We start from the raw sequence: 25,158 nt of genomic DNA on the forward strand, positions 1-25,158 counted from the left end.
TTATTTTTCTTTTTGGTTTCCCTAAGGTTTTTTCCTTCACATTTTGTTATTTTTATTTATTGTTTATTTTATGTGCCCGTCTTTTAAATTTTTATTTTGAAAATCCATGGTTTAATTTTTTAGGGACATTTAGAAAATGAAGAACATTTAGTTTTTTGAACATTTCTTAATTTCTGAAACATTTTCTGGATGCATCAATATTTTTTAGATTCTACGAACAATTTTATAATTCATGACTATAATTAGAAAACTATATAACTTTTTTTAAAACCAGACGAAATGCAAGCACAAACCCAGCCGAGGCACATCCCATAAACCAATCGTCTTATAATTTAAGGCGGAGGTAACAATTAACTAAGAAAACTTAAAAACAAAAAAGAGAACTGGCTATCAGTCAATGGGTCGTTCTAGTCCAGCGCAGCAGCGCATTCGCTGACACGATTTCTAGTTTACCGCTCGTTGCGTCGACAATTCAACGCAACGCGAACCACCCGAGCGCGAAATCTTGGCTGGCCCACTCAGAGCGTTATCACACTAGGAGCAAATCGCTTTTGGGAAACTTGTAGATGGTTCCCAAAATCGGGTTCATCTGTTTACTTTCTTCCACTATTTGTTGGGATTTTTTCGAAGTGTTTTCCTGTTCTTTTTTTATTTGTTTTGTTTTTCATTTCCTTTTCATTTATTATTTTCCGTTTTTATTCTAAAATATTATTTTTATATTCAAGCTTTTAATTTTTTCAGATAATTATTCGGATTTTCAAAAATATATTCTTGCTTTCAAAATTTGTTCATACTTTTTAAACAATGTTCCTACTTTCCAAAATTTGTTCACATATCAAAAGTAGTTCATGTTTTCAAATTTTTGTTCGTGATTTAAAAAAAAGGAATTTTAAAAAAGTTCCTGCTTTTGAAAATTTGACGACAACTTCAAAAATTGTTCTTGTTTTTAAATTTCGGTAAAAAAAATTCAAAAAATTGTTCACATTTTTTGAATGTGTGTTTTTAACAATGTTCAGATTTTTTTTAAAATATTCAGAACTTTCGAGAAATGATTGAAAGATGGAAAAATAATCCGATCTGCTGATGTGGCTAGTTCTAAGTATTCGTGTTTCCTTTTCACGACGAACACGAATCAGCCATATTGGCTACCTACTTTTGTTCTACCAGAGTGTGATCGTGAGTTTGAATCGAACATCCGTGTTTTTGCCGCAGAAGTGGCACATAGGTGCTCCCGTATGCAAGATATAGACGCTCCCCTGTTGCGTGAATAACTCACTAGATAGTCAGCGAATGGACCTCCTATCTACCGCATTCTGTGGCACAATGTCCGAACTTCGCACAGGGCAGTCCCCCGACTGGGCTGGCCTACACAGGCCGCGAGCAGTGTAAAAAATAAAAGAAAAACACGAAGCTTCAGAGAGAAAACGATCTCACGACCGCGCACTTGTAGAACAATGTACCTAACCACTACGCCTGATTGATGCTTGTGGTGATATGGCAATGTGAATACTATAGATCTTGTCACACCACCAGATCCAGTTATTTTTTCTTTTTTCGATCTTTTCTTGTAATTTCTGATTTTTTTAAATGTAAGAACTTTTTTACAAACACACACGAGCTTGTTTTTTTAGCATTTTTCTGAATATATAATCAAATTTATAAAAACAAAAAAAATCGAAGTTGTGGACAAATACTGAAAAACAGGAACATTTTTTAAAATTACGATCAGCTTGATAAAAACAGACAAGTTTTTTGAAAATGTGAACAATATTTTCAATTGTTGAAAAAAAACTAAAAACAGGAACATATTTTGAATTTGTGAACAAATACGAAAAAATTATGAACATTTTGTTAAATTCCAAACAAAAATTCACAATCATGAACAAGTTTTGACAAAATGCGAAAAGAGGAGCATTTTTTAATTTGTGAAAAAATTCGGAGAACAAGAACATTTTCTAATTTGTGATTTTTTAAAAAAAATGGGTACATTTTTTTAGAATGATGAACAATTTTTTAAAGATGTGATTTTTTTTAAAGAAAAACGTACCAAACAAATTTTGAAAAATGATCATTTTTTTAAAGTTGGAAACAATTCTTGAAACATGATCAATTTTTGAAACATTGCAAAAAAAGTGTTCTCAAACCTGAAATTTGTTCGAAAATTCAGAAAAATAGTCCCTATTTTGAAAAAGTGCGCACATATTTTGACTTTTTGAACATATTCATAGACAAGAACATGTTTTCGCCTATGCGAATTTTTTTTGAAACTGCAGAAAATGTTTTTGAAAAACATGAAACTTTTTTGAAGTTGCAAAGAAATTATGAAATTATGAATAAAATTTTAAACCACGAACATTTTTTTATATTTTGACCAAATATTTCAAAATGAAACATTTCATGAAATTATAACATTTTTTGAAACAAAGCAAACAAATTTTGCAAGTTATGAACAAAATTTGAAAACAGGAACATTCTTCATAAAAATGAACAAAATTTGTAAAATGCGAATATTTTTTGAAAAAGAAAAATAAATCTGAAAAAGAAAAATGAAAATGAAAAGAAAAGAACAAAAGAAACAAGTAAAGAAAATAAACAGAAAAAGGAAACAAGGAGAGGAAAGGAAAAAAGAAACAAAAAAAGAAAACAAAAAGAAAAACAGAAAAGAAAGAAATCTGGTTCAGGAACCTTCTTCAAGGTTCCCAAAACCGTAGAAACCCGGCTGGGAATCTCCCAAAACCGGGAACGATGAAAGCGCTTAAACAAGCCGGCCCAATACGACCTATCGGATCGACCGGCTATGCGAACTTGCGAGTTCTTGCTGCTGAGAGCGGCGAATAGGAAATTACCTTGCATACTACAAGACATATATGAGCTCGCTTACAACACTGCTGTAGTGGGCTTGCCCGTTACATTGTAAAACTGGTTCTCTTTGCCAACGTTGGTTTTTCTAAGACAAAAGATGTGGCACAAAGACGTAGCATTGGTTTTCTCTACCAACTGTAATTCTGATTTTATTGTTTCTATATATTTTGGAATATTCTATTTTTTAAAAATAATTTACTCTGTTAAAAAGATTAAAACATCATCACACATTAATGTTCATGAAATGTAAAAAAAACTTCTCAAATATATAAGAAAAAAAATCTTTGCATTCAAATAATAATGGTCACGCCATTGAAAATATTGTTCATTATATTTTTTTAAAGGGTTCATTGAAATTTAAATTTTGTTCGGGTAATTTGTAAAAAATATGAACTCTCAAAAAATAGTTCATAATATTTGAAAAAGATAATAATGTGTTTCGAAATGTATTTCATGGCATTTTTCAGAACGTTCTTGAAATTTGAAAAACTGAGCAATTTAATAAAAAAAATCATAACATGTAAAACTATAGTGGCACAAAAAATGTTCACTTTTTGTTATTTTAAAAAATGTTCATTTTTTTAATTTTAAAAAATGTTATTACATATAAATATTATACATTTTATGCAAAAAAATACGTGAAAATGTAACAAAATGTTCAGGTATTTATTTGAAATTTTGATGACATGTGAAAAATGTTCATATACTAAGTTGTGTAGACTGGCAAGTTCATGAATTTGAAAAAGAAAGGAAAAAAGGAAAATAAAATAGAAAACATAGAAAGGAAAACCGGCATAGCAACTGGAAAAAAAACTCCCGAACTAGAAGCTTCTTGAAACTGCTCAAAACCAAGTAGAAGGTTTCTCAAACCAGAGATTATGGGCAAGTCCAAATTTGCTGCAGTAAGCGAGATGCCGAGATATAGTAGTAGGTAAACTTGTTTTTCTCTCTCTCCAAACTATGGCAATGTCCATGCGTTGCAAACGCGATATAAATATTCTAATACGTTAACTTGTTATTTATCTGCTCATATTAATGCGATTGTGTAAATAAATGTTATCAAATCCTGCCCGTGATTTACCTTATTTGATTAAAAGTTTGGTAAGTAAATTAAATTGCAATTGGTTTAGAAGGTAAGTAAAGCGAGGTGATTGATTACGGGAAAGGTTGGATGAAAGGGTGGTGGAAGAAAAGTGAAACATAAAACCTTACATTCTTAGAGGGTGTTTGTTTCTAGGGACTTATTGGTTTAGGGACTTAAAAAAGTCACTATAAGTCCCATCTAAACCAAACAGGAGGGACTTATAGGGACTTAAAGTGGGCATTTGGGACTTATAAAATAAGACTCTCAAGGAAGGACTTATAAGGACTTATAGTTGTAATATGGTCTTATAGGGACTTATAAGTCCCAGGAACCAAACAGGTAGGGACTTTTTAGGGGCTTGGGACTTATAAGTTGGGACTAAAAAAAGTCCTAGGACTTATGAACCAAACAGGGCCTTAGAGATAGAGAAAAAAGAGATCTCTGCACTGATCGTGAAATAGGAATAGCCCAATCAACACACTGCTTAGCCTAGCCCAGCCCAAGCCGGAAAAAAACCCTGAAACTCCTGGGCTGGATTTCCACTAGCCCAACACCCCCGGTTCCTTTGTTCTCTTGCGCCTTTCCCGAGAGGAGGAAAGGTAGAGAAAAATCGAGACCTCCTATGTGACGCATTTTGCGTCAAACAACAGTTTGACGCACAGGGTTGACGCTTGACTGGGCCGGCCCACCAACCCGATCGTTGTTTCGTTTCCTTTCGCGCGCGACAAAAAGAGCTGCAAAACCAGCAGTGAGTACCAGGAATCGATCCCATAACCTGAGACTCCAACAACAAGCCATTAGCCACTACACTACACGCCACCATCTGATGATAAAAAGTGCAGAAATATATAAGAACAGACAGCAGGCTTGAGATTTGGAAAACTTTTTGAAAACATTTCTTGAAAATTGCGAGCACTTTCAAAATGCTGCTTTTTTCGTATTACTTCTTCTTTGGAAAAGTGAAGATGTTTTTTACTTCTGATTTAAAAATGAAACACGAACAAAATTTGCAAACCCCAAACAGATTCCAAAACCCGAACAATTTTCAAAAATGTTTTTGGAAAACAAACAAATTACGAAAAACATGAACATTTTTTTGATATCACGAACATTTTTTCGTTTCTTTTTAAAATGGAAAACAGGAACATTTCTTTAATTCAGCACCAAAAAAATTAAAACAGGAACTTTTTTTAAAATGCGAACAAAATTTGTATTGTACGCCTTTTGGAAACGTGAACAAAATTTTAAACATGTGAATACTTTTTGAAATTGCGAACAAAATGTTGAAATCGCAAACATTTTTTGAAAAATGAACATTTTTCTGAAATGGTGAACAAACTTTGAAAACGAGAAATATTTTTTTTAATTCCTGAATATTTTTTTAAACATGAACAAATTTGTAGAACTATGAAAGTTTTGAAAACAAGAACATTTTTTGAAAATGATAATTGTTCTTGAAATTCATGTAGGTGTTTTTAAGCATGTACATTTTTTGAAAATGTGAACAATTTATAAAGGAAGAACAATTTTTTATAATTTCAACAAAAGCATTTTTCTAAATCATGAACATTTTTTGAAAATGACGAACATTTTTTAATGCAAAAAGATTTTCCTGGAAATTTATGATTATTTTTAACAAAAGCATTTCCAACAGTTTATGAAAACAAGAACATTTTCTGAAAATCGCAAACATTTTTTGGATTTATGAACATTTTTTGAAAAGTGACCATTTTTTAAATTTCGTACATTTTTTATAGGCAAGAACATTATTCTAAATCGAAAAACAATTTCTGAACATGAACTTAGTTTTAAAAAGATAAAATAACCTTGAAAAGGAAAAAAAGAAACAGAAAACAAAAAAGAAAAGAAAAGAAAAAGAGACAGATAGTATCCTTTTTCTCTTCTTTTTTTTCTGCTTATTTGCTTTTTTCTCTTTTGAAAATCAAAATGAAAAAACGTTGAATTTCTCAATCATTTTTCGAAAACATGAACGTTGTTTAAAACAGAGAACAAATATGAAAACGCGAACATTTTCTAAAGCACGAACATTTTTTGAATTTTGATAACAAATTTTAAAACAAAGAATAATTTTGAAAAATTCTGAACAAATTTGGGACCACGAACAAATTTGTATATTAAGAAGAAAATTTTGAAAATGAGAACCAATTTAAAAAAACCCGAACAAATTTGGAAGCGTGAACAATTTTTTAAAAGCACGAACATTTTTTGAATCTTGAGAACAAACTTTGAAAATGAGAACCTTTTTAGAAAATCCTGAACAAATTCATAAACGTGAACAATTTTTGAAAATACAAACATTGTTCGAATTTTGAGAATAAATTTCGAAAAACAAGAACATTTTTTCAAAATCCAGAACAAATTTTGAAAACAGAGAACATTTTTTTGCAAATCCACAAAAAATTCCGAAAAAGCAAAAAACATTTTTCGAATTTGAGGAACAAATTTTGAAAATACCTAACATATTTTGAAAATCCAGAACATTTTTCTGAAAAAAGCAGAAACATTTTCCTTATTTGAAGAACATTTTTCTAAAAAGCAAAAACATTTTCCAAATATCAAACATTTTTTGAAAACCCTGAACATTTTTTGAGAATTCAAAACATTTTTTAAACAGAAAACAGAAAAAGAAAGAAATAGAAAAGAATAAAGAGAAAATAAAAGGGAAAAACGGTTCAGGGAACCGTCTAGAAGGTTCCCAAAATCGGAAAAAACCGGCTGGGAAAGTCTAGAAGGTTCCCAAAACCGGGATGTGTGAAGCGTGTTAAACAGACCGGCCCATTTAAATCGCTCGCCTCTGGTTGCCTGTGCGTTTGCCCGACATTTTGACGCAGCGAGCGTCAAATAGGAAATTCCAGAAAAATCGCACCCAAATCCGTCGAGCAGAACCAAATCCGTCACGACTCCACGAGCACTCGAGCAGGGCAACACAGATTCGCGCAGCCCACCTCGTCGAGCATTCCCCATCAGATCTGATCGAATCCGGCGGCGGCGGCGATGGCGGCGGAGAAGCCGGCCCCGGCGAAGGTGCTCTACTGCGGCGTCTGCGGCCTCCCCGCGGAGTACTGCGAGTTCGGCCCCGACTTCGAGCGCTGCAAGCCGTGGCTCCGCGCCCACGCGCCCAGAGTCTACCCCGACGAGCTCGTGGCCTCCTCCTCCGGTTTGCCCCATGACCTACCTACCTAGCCTTCTCGCTTGTTATCCCCCACTTCGTTTACGCCTGCCTTGTGTCGGTCCCGCTCTCTAATGCTGCGTGTGGTGGTTCGTTTGATCTGTGAAGGTGGCGATGATAAGGACGTGGGCAAGGTCGGCGAGCGCCTCCAGGGCGTCAGCATCTCCACCGCCGACGGCTCCACAAGCGCAGGTTGCTGTGAGCTCGTGCTTTGGCTATCTCCCCCCTCTTATTTGTTTAACCTAGAACTAGGACATGTTCTGTCAAATTGATGTGTGTTGTGTTTGCAGGGGGTGCTTCGGCATCCAAGACTGAAGAGGTGAAACGACTGCCGGGTGGTAAGCTCAAGAAAAAGGTTGGTTCCCTTTGCACACTTTACACAGTTCACTTTCCAGGTGTTTGACTTCACCCCTAGATGCTAGTCTGAAATTGAGGATTTGTTATTCTGGTTTGAGTTCGGGCCAATGTAGAATGCCTGTCTTGCAATGTTTTTGAATGCCAATGCCCCTTTTTATGTGTAGGACAAGCAAGAGGTTATTATTGAGAAGATTGTCCGCAACAAGCGCAAGTGTGTTACTGTGGTGAAAGGCCTGGATTTGTTTGGTGAGTGGTACACTTAACTGTTTGCAGCTAGTGAAGTAAAAAGATTGGAGATGAACATATTTTGAACTCTGTGGAAGAGGTTGCTCTGTAGATGCTAGATCCAGGCTTGAGCTGAACCTGCCTTGAAGTTTGATGATACTATCTGTTCGCTATTAAGGTTTGACATAGTTTAATAGATCGTGTATGTTTCCTGAACATTTAGGTGTAAAGCTGAGTGATGCTTCGAAGAAGCTTGGAAAGAAGTTTGCTACTGGAGCTTCGGTTGTCAAGGTAATCAGTTATCTATGGAACTACGAAGGCTTTTAGTGTTTCATTTAGGACTTGTCTAATTCTCTCTTTAATCTGTTCCCCAGGGCCCAACTGAGAAGGAGCAAATCGATGTCCAAGGAGACATATCATATGATGTTGTGGACTTCATTACAGCTACATGGCCAGATGTAATTTATCCATCTCTGCATCTTATTATGGTCTACATGTCATGTATGCTTTCATCGTCGTTAGCATTCTGATCAACTTGACAATGCATTCGGGTTCACATCACGCGGAAGACTGATGTTATCTTTGCGGTAATGATTAGGAAATCCAAATCAGTAATCTCCTTCCAGACCAAGAAAGTGAAACTATAGAAGTCAAGGAATACTTATTAGTTATTACTTCCTGCTTGGTGTATATATATAGGAATGGAGAGCAACGTTGCTTTGTGGGGATCTGGCATTCAGTTGGTGCTTACATGGTTAATAGATAATGGGGTTGGCTCAATGGTGTTTTGACCATTTGATGTTTGCTTAGAAGGTTATGTAGTAAATTTGTGGAATCAATCTCCTATGGTTTACCTTCTGTACTTTACAAACAAACCTCATCAATCCTTCATCAATTGCTGATATAGGTTCCATTTTAATGAAATATGTTTCGTAATACTCTGGTTATTCTGGATCTCAACTAGGATTCATTCTGCTTTAGACTAATAGGTAGCACAATCTGATATTATGTTTTTGCGGTTGAACACTGATAGAACAACTAATTTAGTTCTTCACCAGTTATTGACCTATCACCATAACCTGATTAAAGTTAGCAAGACTCTTTTTGTTCATGTTGGTTACTCCTTGCTTTTCTGTCTTTCAGGTTCCTGAATCGGCCGTATATTTCATTGAAGATGGAAGGAAGGTTGCTGCTGCTTGATTGAATATGGTTTACAAGGCAATACACCAGTGGAGTTACAAATATGATAGAAATATAAGGCAAGAGATGGCCGTTAAGGCATGCCTGTCACATGGGTTCTTAATCCTTACTCCCGAGATACTACTCGCTCCATTTTGACTTGTGGGTCAGTTCACAAGTGGTGTTTTAACTACCGCTGGCACGTCGCCTTCGTGTATCATCTTTTATTTGATAGTCGAGTTCCTCCTGCAGGCGAGTATGACATCCATATGTGGTTTATATATGTTTAATGTGTTTTTCAATCCTAGTTTCAGAACAATTCAGTACCAACTATCTGTGAACCTGCAGAGATAAGTGCAGATTAGTAGTGCTCCAGTCTCCTCTGCTTTCATAGGAACAGTCTGGTGTTTTGTATTACTTTGTATTGCATCCAGTAAGTTATAACCTACTTTTAGTGAGATAGATCTTTGTCGGTGTGCACCATTGGTATTTTGTCATCATTTTGTTGCAGAGTCCTGTGTGAACTAGATAGCCCATTATTATAGAAAAGAAGCAAGATAGATCTGGATGACGCATCATGAATTAGTGTGGCCATGTAATCATTTTAAAAGTATTTCCTATAAATCGTCATGATCATTAAACTTGTTCACCGAAGTTGTTGCTGTGGTCCCCAGCTGATTTGTTCTTTAATTCAGAATCGGTCTATTTTTTTGCTTATACTGGGGCCTCACGCAAGGTTCGTCCGATGGAGACTTATATCACGGCCTGGCACTATTGTAGGCCGACACTGTAGAGGATCTTCACTTTTCATCAGGATTGTCTATCTTATATTATTAGACCAAAAAAACAAATACTATTACCTCCGTTCAGAAATACAAGATCTCTCAACTTTTTGTGAATCGGATCTATGTAGACACATTTAATGTGTTTGTTCTCTAATTTCAGTCTGTATGTAGTTCATATTGAAATATCCAAAACGGAGGGAGTATCTTATATTAATTCACTCGCCTCATTCATCTAGAATCCACCAGACCCCCTTAAAAAAAATTAGAATCCACCAAACCCCTTCAATTTGAAGAGGGAAAATAATTTATACTCCATCTTGCAATGGTGCTACTTGGTTGAGTAGTGTTGCAGGTGCATTGGTTGTCATATACTCCTATATATGTAGTCCTACTAATAATATAAAAAGACAGCGAGGAAAGACTGGAGAGAGATCTTAATGAGGCAAAAGATGCCAGAAGGAAGAAAAAGGGGAGACGTCTCCTTGTTTTCTTACGAACTTGGAGCCACGTGATCTGTGCAGTTGGATATAGAGTACATAAATCACGCCTTCCTCGCTGGAGCTGATACCACCGTGATCCATCTCGGCACGACAGGATGGTGGTGTACACTACCGCCATCAGCAAATGCAAAGCTCATTCCTACGTGATCCCTTGTCGGTGCCACCCTGGCTTCCTGCCCCGGATTACTCCAGCCATCCCGGCCCCCGGCCGAAAATGCTGCTGCTCTGGACATGTTCCGGTACAGGCTCCGGCCAAGGAGTTGACAATAGTTTGTTATTTATTCACACGTGAATATAAGTCGTGACCTCGAGTTTTTAATACCACTCACTAGCCATATGTACGTAGGCTGCGTCGGTGGTAAGTCTCATAGCGCCAAAAAATACATCCCAATTATGTTCTAGAGATATTTTTAAAAGGGAATATATTGATATCGAGAAAATATCAGTATACTTGGCATCTGCACTAGCACGATCTCAAAAGCTACTCAAGATATCAGTTGGAGAGTAAACTTGCTCTCATGAATTGATTATGCCACATACATCAGTGTTACATATATACACCCCATGGACAAGGCACGCAGGCCGGGGGAATTAGTTGAGATCCTACAATCTAGGAGGAGTCGTGCGCACTACATACATACATGTTAACACCCCCCCTCAGCTGGAACGCCGTTGGGAAGAACGTTCAAGCTGGATCGAAACTCAGTGAAGACCTGTGAAGGAAGCCCCTTGGTGAACAAGTCTGCAAACTGAGAACTGGACGGAACATGGAGAACACGCACTTCGCCGAGTGCCACGCGATCACGGACGAAGTGAAGATCAATCTCAAAATGTTTAGTGTGCTGATGCTGAACCGGATTAGAAGAGAGGTAGGATGCACTGATGTTGTCACAATATACAATGGTGGCTCGACAAGGAGGGCGCAGGAGTTCGTGGAGAAGCTGGCGGACCCAACATGATTCGGCAACGCAGTTAGCAACGCCACGGTATTCGGCTTCGGCGCTGGAGCGTGAAACGGTCGGCTGGCGTTTGGAGGACCAGGAGATCAAGCTGTTGCCGAGAAAGACACAAAACCCCGACGTTGATTTTCGCGTATCAGGGCAACCCGCCTAATCGGCATCGGTATAGGCCACGAGATCAAGAGAGGAGGACCTATATAGCTGAAGGCCAAAGTGGGTGGTACCCCGGAGATAGCGAAGAACACGCTTGATGAGTTGCATGTGCGTATCCCGTGGTTGATGCATGAACAGACAAGTCTGTTGCACCGCATATGATATGTCCGGACGTGTAAATGAAGGAAATATGCCCTAGAGGCAATAATAAAGTTATTATTTATTTCCTTATTTCATAATAAATGTTTATTATTCATGCTAGAATTGTATTAACCGGAAACATAATACATGCGTGAATACATTGACAAACATAGTGTCACTAGTATGCCTCTACTTGACTAGCTCGTTAATCAAAGATGGTTAAGTTTCCTAACCATAGACATGAGTTGTCATTTGATTAATGGGATCACATCATTAGGAGAATGATGTGATTGACTTGACCCATTCCGTTAGCTTAGCACTTGATCGTTTAGTATATTGCTATTGCTTTCTTCATGACTTATACATGTTCCTATGACTATGAGATTATGCAACTCCCGTTTACCGGAGGAACACTTTGTGTGCTACCAAACGTCACAACGTAACTGGGTGATTATAAAGGAGCTCTACATGTGTCTCTGAAGGTACATGTTGGGTTGGCGTATTTCGAGATTAGGATTTGTCACTCCAATTGTCGGAGAGGTATCTCTGGGCCCTCTCGGTAATACACATCACTTAAGCCTTGCAAGCATTGCAACTAATGAGTTAGTTGCGGGATGATGTATTACAGAACGAGTAAAGAGACTTGCCGGTAACGAGATTGAACTAGGTATTGAGATACCGACGATAGAATCTCGGGCAAGTAACATACCAATGACAAAGGTAACAACGTACGTTGTTATGCGGTCTGACCGATAAAGATCTTCATAGAATATGTAGGAGCCAATATGAGCATCCAGGTTCCGCTATTGGTTATTGACCGAAAACGTGTCTCGGTCATGTCTACATAGTTCTCGAACCCATAGGGTCCGCACGCTTAAGGTTTCGATGACAGTTATATTATGAGTTTATGAATTTTGATGTACCTAAGGAGTTCGGAGTCCCGAATAAGATTGGGGACATGACGAGGAGTCTCGAAATGGTCGAGACGTAGAGATCGATATATTAGACGACTATATTCGGACTTCGGAAAGGTTCCGAGTGATTCGGGTATTTTTTGGAGTACCGGGGAGTTACGGGAATTCGCCGGGGAGTATATGGGCCTTATTAGGCCATACGGAAATAGAGGAGAGAGGCGAAAAGCAAGGAGGCCTGCGCCCCCCCTCTGGTCCGAATTGGACAAGGGGCGCAGCCCCCTTTTCCTTTTTCCTCGCCCCCTCTTTCCCCTTCTCCTACTCCAACAAGGAAGGAGGGAGTCCTACTCCCGGTGGGAGTAGGACTCCCCTTGGTGCGCCCCCTCCTAGGACGGCCGCCCCCTCCCCCTTGCTCCTTTATATAACGGGGGTAGGGGGGCACCTCTATGGACAACAATAATTGATCCCTTGGATCTCTTAGCCGTGTGCGGTGCCCCCCTCCACCATAGTCCACCTCGATAATATTGTAGCGGTGCTTAGGCGAAGCCCTGCGATGGTAGAACATCAAGATCGTCACCACGTCGTCGTGCTGACGGAACTCTCCCTCGACACTCGGCTGGATCGGAGTTCGAGGGACATCATCGAGCTGAACGTGTGCTAGAACTCGGAGGTGCCGTAGTTTTGGTGCTTGATCGGTCGGGCCGTGAAGACGTACGACTACATCAACCGCGTTGTCATAACGCTTCTGCTTTCGGTCTACGAGGGTACGTGGACACACTCTCCCCTCTCGTTGCTATGCATCACCATGATCTCGCGTGTGCGTAGGAAAATTTTGAAATTACTACGTTCCCCAACAGTGGCATCCGAGCCTAGGTTTTATGCGTTGATGTTATATGCACGAGTAGAACACAGGTGAGTTGTGGGCGATACAAGTCATACTGCTTACCAGCATGTCATACTTTGGTTCAGCGGTATTGTTGGATGAAGCGGCCCGGACCGACATTACGCGTACGCTTACGCGAGACTGGTTCTACCGACGTGCTTTGCACATAGGTGGCTGGCGGGTGTCAGTTTCTCCAACTTTAGTTGAACTGAGTGTGGCTATGCCCGGTCCTTGAGAAGGTTAAAACAACACTAACTTGACGAACTATCGTTGTGGTTTTGATGCGTAGGTAAGAACGGTTCTTGCTCAGCCCGTAGCAGCCACGTAAAATTTGCAACAACAAAGTAGAGGACGTCTAACTTGTTTTTGCAGGGCATGTTGTGATGTGATATGGTCAAGACGTGATGAGATATAAGTTGTTGTATGAGATGATCATGTTTTGCTGAAGTTATCGGCGACTGGCAGAAGCCCTATGGTTGTCTCTTTGTTGCATAAGATGCAAGTGCCAAATAATTGCTTTACTTTGTCGCTATGAGATAGCAATAGTTGCAAGAGCAATAATTGGCGAGACGACCATGTGACGACACATTGATATAGATCAAGATGATGAAGATCATGGTGTCGTGCCGGTGACGATAGAGATCATGACAGTACTTTGGAGATGGAGATCAAAGGCGCAAGATGATCATGGCCATATCATGACACATATTTTGATTGCATATGATGTTTATCTTTTATACATCTTATTTTGCTTAGTTCGACGGTAGCTTTTTAAGATGATCTCTCACTAATTATCAAGAAGTTTTCTCCCTGAGTATGCACCGTTGCGAAAGTTCTTCGTGTTGAGACACCACGTGATGATCGGGTGTGATAGACTCTACGTTCAAATACAATAGGTGCAAAACAGTTGCACACGCGGAATACTCGGGTTAAACTTGACGAGCCTAGCATATAACAGATATGGTCTCGGAACACGGAGACCGAAAGGTCGAGCGTGAATCATATAGTAGATATGATCAACATAGTGATGTTCACCATTGAAAACTACTCCATCTCACGTGATGATCAGACATGGTTTAGTTGATTTGGATCACGTGATCACTTAGATGACTAGAGAGATGTTTGTCTAAGTGGGAGTTCTTAAGTAATGTGATTAATTGAACTTCAATTTATCATGAACTTAGTCCAGGTAGTATTTTTGCAAATTATGTTGTAGATCAATAGCTCGCGTTGTTGCTTCCCTATGTTTTTCCTTCCCTATGTTTTATATGTGTTCCTAGAGAAAACTAAGTTGAAAAATGTTAGTAGCAATGATGCGGGCTTGGTCCGTGATCTGAGGTTTATCCTCATTGCTGCACAGAAGAATTATGTCCTTGATGCACCACTAGGTGACAGACCTATTGCAGGAGTAGATGCAGACGTTATGAACGTTTGGCTAGCTCAATATGATGACTACTTGATAGTTTTGTGCAGCATGCTTTATGGCTTAGAACCGGGACTACAAAAACATTTTTGAAACGTCATGGAACATATAAGATGTTTCAAGATATGAAATTGGTATTTCAGACTCATGCCCGTGTCAAGAGGTATGAGACCTCTGACAAATACTTCGCCTAAAAGATGGAGGAGAATTGCTCAACTAGTGAGCAAGTACTTAGATTGTCTGAATACTACAATCGCTTGAATCAAATGGGAGTTAATCTTCCAGATAAGATAGTGATTGGCAGAGTTCTCTAGTCACCATCACCAAGTTACTGGAACTTCGTGATGAACTATAATACAAGGGATGACAAAAAACGATTCCCGAGCTCTTCGTGATGCTAAAATCGACGAAGGTAGAAATCAAGAAAAGAGCATCAAGTGTTGATGATTGACAAGACCACTAGTTTCAAGAAAAGGGCAAAGGAAAAGAAAGGGAACTTCAAGTAGAATGGCAAGCAAGTTGTCACTCCCGCGAAGAAGCCCAAAGCTAGACCAAAGCCTGAAACTGAGTGCTTACACTGCAAAGGAAATGGTCACTAGAAGCGGAAATGCCCTGGATATTTGGTGGATAAGTAGGATGGCAAAGTGAACAAGGGTATATTTGATATACATGTTATTGATGTGTACCTTACTACTGTTTATAGTAGCCCCTGAGTATTTGATACTTGTTCAGTTGCTAAAAATTAGTAACTCGAAACAGGAGTTACAGAATAAACAGAGACTAGTTAAGGGTGAAGTGACGATGTATGTTGGAAGTGGTTCCAAGATTGATATGATCATCATCGCACACTCCCTATACTTTCGGGATTAGTGTTAAACCTAAATAAATGTTATTTGGCATTTGCGTTGAGTATGAATATGATTCGATCATGTTTATTGCAATACGGTTATTCATTTAAAGTCAGAGAATACTTGTTATTCTGTTTACATGAATAAAGCCTTCGATGGTCATACACCCAATGAAAATAGTTTGTTGGATCTCGATCGTAGTGATGCACATAATCATAATATTGATGCCAAAAGATGCAAAGTTGATAATGATAGTGCAACTTATTTGTGGCACTGCCGTTTGGGTCATATCGGTGTAAAGCGCATGAAGAAACTCCATGCTGATGGGTTTTTGGAATCACTTGATTATGAATCATTTGATGCTTGCGAACCGTGCCTTTTGGGCAAGATGACTAAAACTCCGTTCTTCGGAACAATGGAACGAGCTACTGATTTATTGGAAATAATACATACCGATGTATGCGATTCAATGAGTGTTGATGCTCCTGGCGAGTATCATTATTTTCTGACCTTCACAGATAATTTGAGCAGATATGGGTATATCTACTTAATGAAACACAAGTCTGAAACATTTGAAATGTTCAAAGAAATTCAGAGTGAAGTGAAGAATCATCTTAACAAGAAAATAAAGTTTCTAAGATCTGATCGTGAAGAAGAATATTTGAGTTCCGAGTTTGGCCTTCATATAAAACAATGTGGAATAGTTTCACAGCTCACGCCACATGGAATACCACAGCGTTATGGTGTGTCCAAACGTCGTAACCGCACTTTATTGGATATGGTGCGATCTATGATGTCTCTTATTGATTTACCACTATCGTTATGGGGTTATGCATTAGAGACATCTGCATTCACTTTAAATAGGGCACCACCAAAATCCGTTGAGACGACGCCTTATGAACTGTGGTTTGGCGAGAAACCAAAGTTGTCGTTTCTTAAAGTTTGGGGCTGCGATGCTTAATGGAAAAAGTTTTCACCTGATAAGCTCGAACCCAAATCAGAGAAGTACGTCTTCATAGAATACCCAAAGGTAACTATTGGGTACACCTTCTATCATAGATCCGAAGGCAAGTTATTCGTTGCTAAGATGGATCCTTTCTAGAGAAGGAGTTTCTCTCGAAAGAAGTGAGTGGGAGGAAAGTAGAACTTGGTGAGGTAATTGTACCTTCTCCCTTATTGGAAAGTAGTTCATCACAGAAATCAGTTCCAGTGATTCCTACACCAATTAGCGAGGAAGTTAATGATGATGATCATGAAACTTCAGATCAAGTTGCTACCAAACCTCGTAGGTCTTCCAGAGTAAGATCCGCACCAGAGTGGTACGGTAATCATGTTCTGGAAGTCATGTTACTAGACCATGATGAACCTACGAACTATGAGGAAGCGATGATGAGCCCAGATTCAGCGAAATGGCTTGAGGCCATGAAATCTGAGATGGGATCCATGTATGAGAACAAAGTGTGGACTTTGGTTGACTTGCCCAATGGTCGGCAAGCCATAGAAAATAAATGGATCTTCAAGAGGAAGACGGACACTGATAGTAGTTTTACTATCTACAAAGCTCGACTTGTTGCAAAAGGTTTTCGACAAGTTCAAAGTGTTGAATACGATGAGATTTTCTCACTTGTATCGATGCTTAAAGTCTGTCCGAATCATATTAGCAATTGCCACATTTCATGAAATCTAGCAAACGGATGTCAAAACTGCATTCCTTAATGAATTTTTTAAAGAAGTGTTGTATATGATACAACCAGAAGGTTTTGTCAATCCCAAAGGTGCTAACAAATTGTGCAAGCTCCAGCGATCCATCTATGGACTGGTGCAAGCATATCGGAGTTGGAATATACGCTTTGATAAGTTGATCAAAGCATATAGTTTTATACGGACTTGCAGTGAAGCCTATATTTACAATAAAGTGAGCGGGAGCACTACTGCCTTTCTGATAAGTATATGTGAGTGACATATTGTTGATCAGAAATGATGTAGAATTTTTCTAGAAAGCATAAAATAAGTGTTTGAAAGGAGTTCTTTAAAAGAAAGACCTCAGTAAAGCTACTTACATATTGAGCATCAAGATCTATTGAGATAGATCAAGATGCTTGATAAGAGTTTCAATGAGTACATACCTTGACAAGATTTTGAAGTAGTTCAAAATGGAACAGTCAAAGAAAGAGTTCTTGCCTGTGATGCAAAGGTGTGAAGTTGAGTAAGACTCAAAATCTGACCATGGCAGAAAATAGAAAGAGAATGAAAAGTCATCCCCTATGCCTCAGTCATAGGTTCTATAAAATATGCTATGCTGTGTACCAGACCTATTGTATACGTTGCTCTGAGTTTGGCAAAGGAAAACAATTTTGATCTAAGAGTAGATCACTGGACAGCGGTCAAGAATATCCTTAGTGAGGACTAAGGAGTTGTTTTTCGATTATGGAGGTGATAAAAGAGTTCGTCGTAAAGAGTTACATCAATGCAAGCTTTTACACCAATCTAGATGACTCAAGTCTCTATCTGGATACATATTGAAAGTGGGTGCAATTAGCTAGAGTAGCTCCGCGCAGAGCATTGTAGACATAGAATATTTGCAAAATACATATGACTCTGAATGTGACAGACCCGTTGACTAAATTTCTCTCACGAGCAAAACATGATCATACCTTAGTACTCTTTGGGTGTTAATCACATAGTGATGTGAACTAGATTATTGACTCTAGTAAACCCTTTGGGTGTTGATCACATGACGATGTGAACTATGGGTGTTAATCACATGCAGATGTGAATATTAGTGTTAAATCACATGGTGATGTGAACTAGATTATTGACTCTAGTGCAAGTGGGAGACTGAAGGAAATATGAGGCAATAATAAAGTTATTATTTATTTCCTTATTTCATGATAAATGTTTATTATTCATGCTAGAATTGTATTAACCGGAAACATAATACATGTGTGAATACATAGACAAACATAGTGTCACTAGTATGCCTCTACTTGACTAGCTCGTTAATCAAAGATGGTTAAGTTTCCTAACCATAGACATGAGTTGTCATTTGATTAACGGGATCACATCATTAGGAGAATAATGTGATTGACTTGACCCATTCCATTAGCTTAGCACTTGATCGTTTAGTATATTGCTATTGCTTTCTTCATGACTTATACATGTTCCTATGACTATGAGATTATGCAACTCCCGTTTACCGGAGGAACACTTTGTGTGCTACCAAACGTCACAACATAACTGGGTGATTATAAAGGAGCTCTACATGTGTCTCCGAAGGTACATGTTGGGTTGGCGTATTTCAAGATTAGGATTTGTCACTCCAATTGTCAGAGAGGTATCTCTGGGCCCTCTCGGTAATACACATCACTTAAGCCTTGCAAGCATTGCAACTAATGAGTTAGTTGCGGGATAATGTATTACAGAACGAGTAAAGAGACTTGCCGGTAACGAGATTGAACTAGGTATTGAGAACCGACGATCGAATCTCGGGCAAGTAACATACCGATGACAAAGGGAACAACGTATGTTGTTATGCGGTCTGACCGATAAAGATCTTCGTAGAATATGTAGGAGCCAATATGAGCATCCAGGTTCCGCTATTGGTTATTGACCGGAAACGTGTCTCGGTCATGTCTACATAGTTCTCGAACCCGTAGGGTCCGCACGCTTAAGGTTTCGATGACAGTTATATTATGAGTTTATGAGTTTTGATGTACCGAAGGAGTTTGGAGTCCCGAATGAGATTGGGGACATGACGAGGAGTCTCGAAATGGTCGAGACGTAAAGATCGATATATTGGATGACTATATTCGGACTTCGAAAAGGTTTCGAGTGATTCGGGTATTTTTCGGAGTACCGGAGAGTTACGGGAATTCGCTGGGGAGTATATGGGCCTTATTGGGCCATACGGGAATAGAGGAGAGAGGCCAAAAGGAAGGAGGCCTACGCCCCCCCTCTGGTCCGAATTGGACAAGGGGCGCAGCCCCCTTTTCCTTTTTCCTCTCCCCCTCTTTCCCCTTCTCCTACTCCAACAAGGAAGGAGGGAGTCCTACTCCCGGTGGGAGTAGGACTCCCCTTGGCGCACCCCCTCCTAGGACGGCCGCCCCCTCCCCCTTGCTCCTTTATATACGGGGGCAGGGGGCACCTCTAGGGATAACAACAATTGATCCCTTGGATCTCTTAGCCGTGTGCGGTGCCCCCTTCCACCATAGTCCACCTCGATAGTATTGTAGCGGTGCTTAGGCGAAGCCCTGCGACGGTAGAACATCAAGATCGTCAGCACGCCGTCGTGCTGACGGAACTCTCCCTCGACACTCGGCTGGATCGGAGTTCGAGGGACGTCATCGAGCTGAACGTGTGCTAGAACTCGGAGGTGCCGTAGTTTCGGTGCTTGATCGGTCGGGCCGTGAAGACATACGACTACATCAACCGCGTTGTCATAACGCTTCCGCTTTCGGTCTATGAGGGTACGTGGACACACTCTCCCCTCTCGTTGCTATGCATCACCATGATCTTGCGTGTGCGTAGGAAAATTTTGAAATTACTACGTTCACCAACAGTAAGGGTTAGGCATTGCAAGGCACCGACAATGCTACGATAGGTGGTTGGGTTGGAAAGGGGTAGGCCATCGGTAGCAGAGAGTTTGGCGGTGGTGTCAATTAGGGTGGACACGGGTTTGCAGTTGAGCATATGAGCGCGATCCAAAACCTCTAATGTGTATTGTTGCTGACTCAAGAAGAGGCCGGATTGGTTGGGTGTGACATTAATGCCAAGGAAGTGACGGAGCTCACCGAGGTCTGTCATGGAAATTCGGCTTTGAGGGAGTGGATGATGGAATGAAGAACATGTGGTGTGCTAGCGGTTAGAATTATGTCATCAACGTAGACGAGTAGGTAAGCAATGGATGACCCGTGGGACAGAATGAAGAGTGAGGAGTCGCTCTTGGAGGCATGAAAACCAAGGGATAAGAGGAAGGACTTAAAACGATGAAACCACGTGCGGGGGGCTTGTTTCAAGCCATAGAGAGACTTACGGAGGAGACAAACATGGTCCAGGTGAGAGTTGTCGATGAAACCGGATGGTTGTGCACAATAGACTGCCTCCTTGAGCTCCCCATGGAGAAATGCGTTCTTGACATCAAGTTGATGTATAGGCCAAGAACCAGAGGTGGCGAGGCTGAGAACCACACGGATCGTGGCCGGTTTCACCACCGGGCTGAAAGTCTCCTCGTAGTCCACGCCTTCCTTTTGAGTGAAACCCCGAACAACCCACCGAGCTTTGTACCGCACCAAGGACCTGTCCGGATTGAATTTGTGACGGTATATCCATTTGCCTGTGACCACATTAACACCTGCAGGTTTTGGAACCAAAGACCAAGTCGAGTTCTTTATTAAAGTGTTAAATTCATCTTGCATTGCATGGAGCCAATGGGGGTCTCAGAGGGCCGAGCGATATGTGGCGGGGATGGGTGAGATGGGGGAGTCCTGTTGGGTGGTGAGGAAGAGGCGCTTAGGTTGACAGAAACCTGATTTGGCGCGTGTGTGCATTTTATGTGCGTTGATGGGGGGATGGATTGATATTGCATGGGGAGGATGACGTGGCGGTGCGTGGTAGACTGCATGGGAATCGCTGGGGCCGGAGCTGGGCGCGTGATCCGAGGGGGATTCGGTCAGAGGAGAGGTGGACGAGGTGGGCGCGCGATCCGAGGGAGATTGGTTGGCAGGAGTGCGGTCGGAGGTAGTGCGTTGCGGGCCAATAGGTGGGGATGGCGTGGGAGGCGAGGAAGATCCGGTCGGGCTGGTGGAGCGCATGGGGGTGGAGCGCGTGGAGCGGGGGGATTGGGTGACTGGTGTGCGGGGCGACGCGATTGGCAGATCGCTAGGTGGGGCGGGTGCGCACGGGTGGTGGGGTCCAGCTGGCGCGTTGGGATCGGGAGGGCAGTGCGGCAGAGAGATTTGGTTGGGATTGTTTGTGGGTGGTGGTGAGCTGGTTGTTGGTGTGGGAGAGACGTAGGGAAAAACGGTCTCATCAAAAATGACGTTTCGTGAAACGATGACGCGGCGTGAGTCTAAGTCGTAGCAGCGGTAGCCTTTGTGCTCGAGTGGGTAGCCCAAGAAGACACAACGAGAGGACCGAGGTGCAAGTTTGTGGGAAGATGTGGCGTATAGGTTAGGGAAACAAAGGCAACCGAAGACTCGAAGATGGTCGTAGGTGGGGTGGATGTCGTGTAGGCGATAGTAAGGTGTATGGCCATGAATGGCACGTGAGGGGCGGCGATTAAGGAGGTACGTGGATGTGTGAAGGGCCTCCACCCAAAACGATGGAGTGAGGTTGGCTTGGAAGATGAGGGTTCGTACAACATCATTTGTGGTGCGTAGGAGTCATTCGGCCTTGCCATTTTGAGGGGAGGTGTGTGGGCACGAAAAATGGTAGGAGATGCCATGGGTAGAGAAGAAGGAACGGAGGGTGGAGTTAATGAACTCACCACCATTATCACATTGGAGGGCCTTGATGACAACATTGTATTGGGTGCGTACATGAGCAAAGAAACGTTGGAGAGTAAGGGACATGTCCGATTTGCGCCGTAACGGAAAGGACCAAGAGAAGTGAGAGAAATCGCCAAGGACAACCAAGTAATATTCACAGCCAGTAAAAGTCACGACCGGAGAGGTCCATAGATCACAATGAATGAGCTCGAACGGAGCATTGGTGCGGCTAGTAGAAGAAAGGAAAGGTAGTCTAGGTTGGTGCCCTAGTTGGCAAGCATTACAAGGGCCAGTATATGGCTTATTACATTGAAAGGGAAAACTACTAGTAATGGCATGGAAGGATTGTGTGCTTGGATGGCCGAGTCGACGATGCCACACATCACCATCGGAGGTCATAGCGGAGAGGGCAGTGCACCGCGTCGTGTTATTGCCAAAGAACGGGTAGAGGTCGCCGGAGCTAGCGGAGATCAAGATTACCCTCCGGGTGCGAAGATCCTTCACAAGAAAGCCAAAATGGTAAAACTCGATGGAACAAACATTATCTTTGGTAAATTGGAAAACTGAGATGAGGCTAGTGGTGACAGAAGGGGAGAATAGGATGTTGCGCAGCTGAAAATTGTGGGGAGGGAGGGAGGTGGAGCTGGTGGCATGGATGGGAAGGCGATGGCCATTGCCTACAACAATGCTAGAGAATTTACGCTATAAAGAAGAACTCGAGTGGGTGAGGTTACCAGGGTTGCCGGTGACGTGGTTGGAGGCGCCGCTGTCGAGGTACCACTCGTTGGACGGTGCGGTGTTGTTGAAGCCCTGGTTGCTATAGGCGGCGTGAAGGAGAGCCATGTGATCCCAAGACGGCTGCTGGTAGGAGGAGTACTGCATCGGGTACGGCTGAGCATGGGAGCCCGGACGAGGACCGAGGACACCGGCGGTGTTCGGGGGCACCCAGCCGGGGCGCGGTGGAGGGATGGCCATGCCGTACGGGGCGAAGAACCCCAAGTAGGGGCTGAACGGCGTGGGAGAGGGGCCACCGCAACCCTGTTGGCCATTGCGCCCGCCACGGCCACGGCCGCATCCACTATCACCACCGCGATCACCACCGTGGTCACCACCGCGGTCACCAGCGTCGCTGCGGTTGTTGTAGTCGCGCCCAGGCGCCCGGTCGGGGAGGCGGTCCAGGGTACGATCCGCCCAATTGCCCGGACAAGAAGAGGAGCTACCACCGCTATTGGATCCGGAGCCACCGGAGGGCCCACCGAGCCCATGGACGGCGAGGACCATGGCCGAGGCATCAGCGGTGCGCTGAGTGAGGTTCTCTTCGGCGAGCTTCAGGCGTGAGAACACGGTCTCAAACGGGGGCAGGGGAACCGTGTCCCCCAGCACGACCCAGATCGTGTCGAGGTGGCCGTCGATGCCGTGAAGGAACTGCGTGGTCAGATCCACCTCGGAGACGGCATGGTCGATGTCGGCGAGGCCCGCGGTGAGGAGCTTCATGCGGCGCGCGTACTCGTCGACGGAGAGGTCGCCCTGCTTGAGGTTGTGGTACTGACGATTGAGCATCATGTACCGCGCCGCACGATTGGCGAGGAAGTAGTCCCTGATTCGAGACCAGAGACCAAAGGTGGTGGTGGCGCCGATCACGTGATCTACGGAGAGAGGGTGGCATACATGGCGAGGGCGACGTGGGTGTCGAGCTCGAGGTACTGGCTGGTGGCGTTGGGTGGGGGTGGGTGCTCGATGAGATACATAACGCCGTAACGAAGGAGGACCATGAGGAAGAATGATTTCCACTTGTGGTAATTGTGCTCGGCGGGATTGAGAAGGAAGCGGATGTGGTTGGTGATGTCGATGTTGAGGATGGGGTGCTTGGCCGGGGGCGGCGGCGGTGCGATGGAGGAGAAGAGGGGGGCAAATTGAGAGGAAGCGTGGGCAGTGGCGCTAGGGTTAGCCGGAAGAGTGCCGAAGATGAACGGGGAGGTGCCCGCGCTGGAGGAGGCCGCGGAGGGAGCAGTGTCGGAGAGGGAGGGCGACAAGGTGGTGGAGAGAGTCGCCGCGGAGGAGGAAGAAGAGTGCTTCTCCCACATGGCAGCGGCCTGGAGACTACTAATACCAAGTTGGAGAGTAAACTTTCTCTCATGAATTGATTATGCCACATACATCAGTGTTACATATATACACCCCATGGACAAGGCACGCAGGCCGGGGGAATTAGTTGAGATCCTACAATCTAGGAGTCGTCGTGCGCACTACATACATACATGTTAACAATATAGAGGATGTACATGGCCAAATTATTACAAAAGAAGAAAAACAATTATCAACAAAACAACTTCATCAAACAACACAACCCATCAATAATGGGAACCCCATGTAACACGATACACAAGACCACTTTCATAGTTGGACCCAACCATGAGGTCAAATCATGGATTTTTCACCCGGGAAAGTAGTCTAAGTAAACCCGATGTAATATCTTCCCTAAGGCAATGCCGCGTGATCGTCGCCAAGAAATGACACACGAGTGCCGTTGTTGTTGGACCCAACAATCAAATTGTGGGTTATCATATCGGTGACTAGTCTGAGTAAATTTCACGTAATGCCTTCCACAAGGGAACCTTGCCTGATCGTCGACGTTGCGAGATTCAACCAATGAAAGGTCAGAACCAAGAATTTTCAGGGCCAGAAGCCTGGAACCCAACCTCATGCACTCAAAGAGCACCACGTGGCCAACGTGGCCTTGGGTTGCCACCATGTCAATCCATCATTGCACAACTTATGCAAATGCACATTCTTGATGCGGACATGGCCATACGAATAGAACCATGTTTGTGGAACACATGTTGTCAAGTAGTGCGTAGAGACGCCTACCATCTTCCCTAATTCCATGCCATAGAGAGTCCAGATCGCCCACGCAAACCCATTTTGGCTAGTCACATGGGGCGCCTCCGACAAGAGCGGAACCTGTGCATCAAACAGAAGTTGAGTCGCGAGATCTACTGTTGCAAATGCCATCTCGGCTCATGTCAAGCAGTCCAAACCTCTGCACCGAGCAGGACAAATCTAATCACTGCCAGGAACCTTCTATATGGAGGGTAAAACCCATCGAACTTGTGCCCTGTAAAAATGGCCAGCAACCTGAGGTTGTGCCGCAAGGAGCAAATTAAGATGCGCCA

The 25,158-nt window shown here is 42.3% G+C and overlaps 1 protein-coding gene across 1 annotated transcript; it reads left to right on the forward strand.

The window, feature by feature from the left end:
• The first annotated feature begins 6,789 nt into the window (after positions 1 to 6,789).
• LOC123068881 (translation machinery-associated protein 22) lies at positions 6,790 to 9,359 on the forward strand. The gene is made up of 7 exons (XM_044491558.1): positions 6,790 to 7,124; positions 7,245 to 7,328; positions 7,427 to 7,491; positions 7,658 to 7,739; positions 7,942 to 8,009; positions 8,093 to 8,176; positions 8,862 to 9,359. The coding sequence occupies exons 1-7, from the start codon at positions 6,962 to 6,964 to the stop codon at positions 8,916 to 8,918; spliced, it is 603 nt and encodes a 200-aa protein (XP_044347493.1). The 5' UTR covers positions 6,790 to 6,961; the 3' UTR covers positions 8,919 to 9,359.
• Positions 9,360 to 25,158: the final 15,799 nt, after the last annotated feature.

The sequence above is a fragment of the Triticum aestivum genome, chromosome 3B (assembly GCF_018294505.1).
Source record: "Triticum aestivum cultivar Chinese Spring chromosome 3B, IWGSC CS RefSeq v2.1, whole genome shotgun sequence".
NCBI lineage: Eukaryota > Viridiplantae > Streptophyta > Magnoliopsida > Poales > Poaceae > Triticum > Triticum aestivum.

Excerpts from the sequence above, each read along its gene's own strand:
- LOC123068881 (XM_044491558.1), top strand. The coding sequence starts at position 6,962 with ATGGCGGCGGAGAAGCCGGCCCCGGCGAAGGTGCTCTACTGCGGCGTC. Across the intron at positions 7,125-7,244 it reads GCTCGTGGCCTCCTCCTCCG|GTGGCGATGATAAGGACGTG; the intron begins GTTTGCCCCATG and ends TGATCTGTGAAG. Across the intron at positions 7,740-7,941 it reads GAAAGGCCTGGATTTGTTTG|GTGTAAAGCTGAGTGATGCT; the intron begins GTGAGTGGTACA and ends CTGAACATTTAG.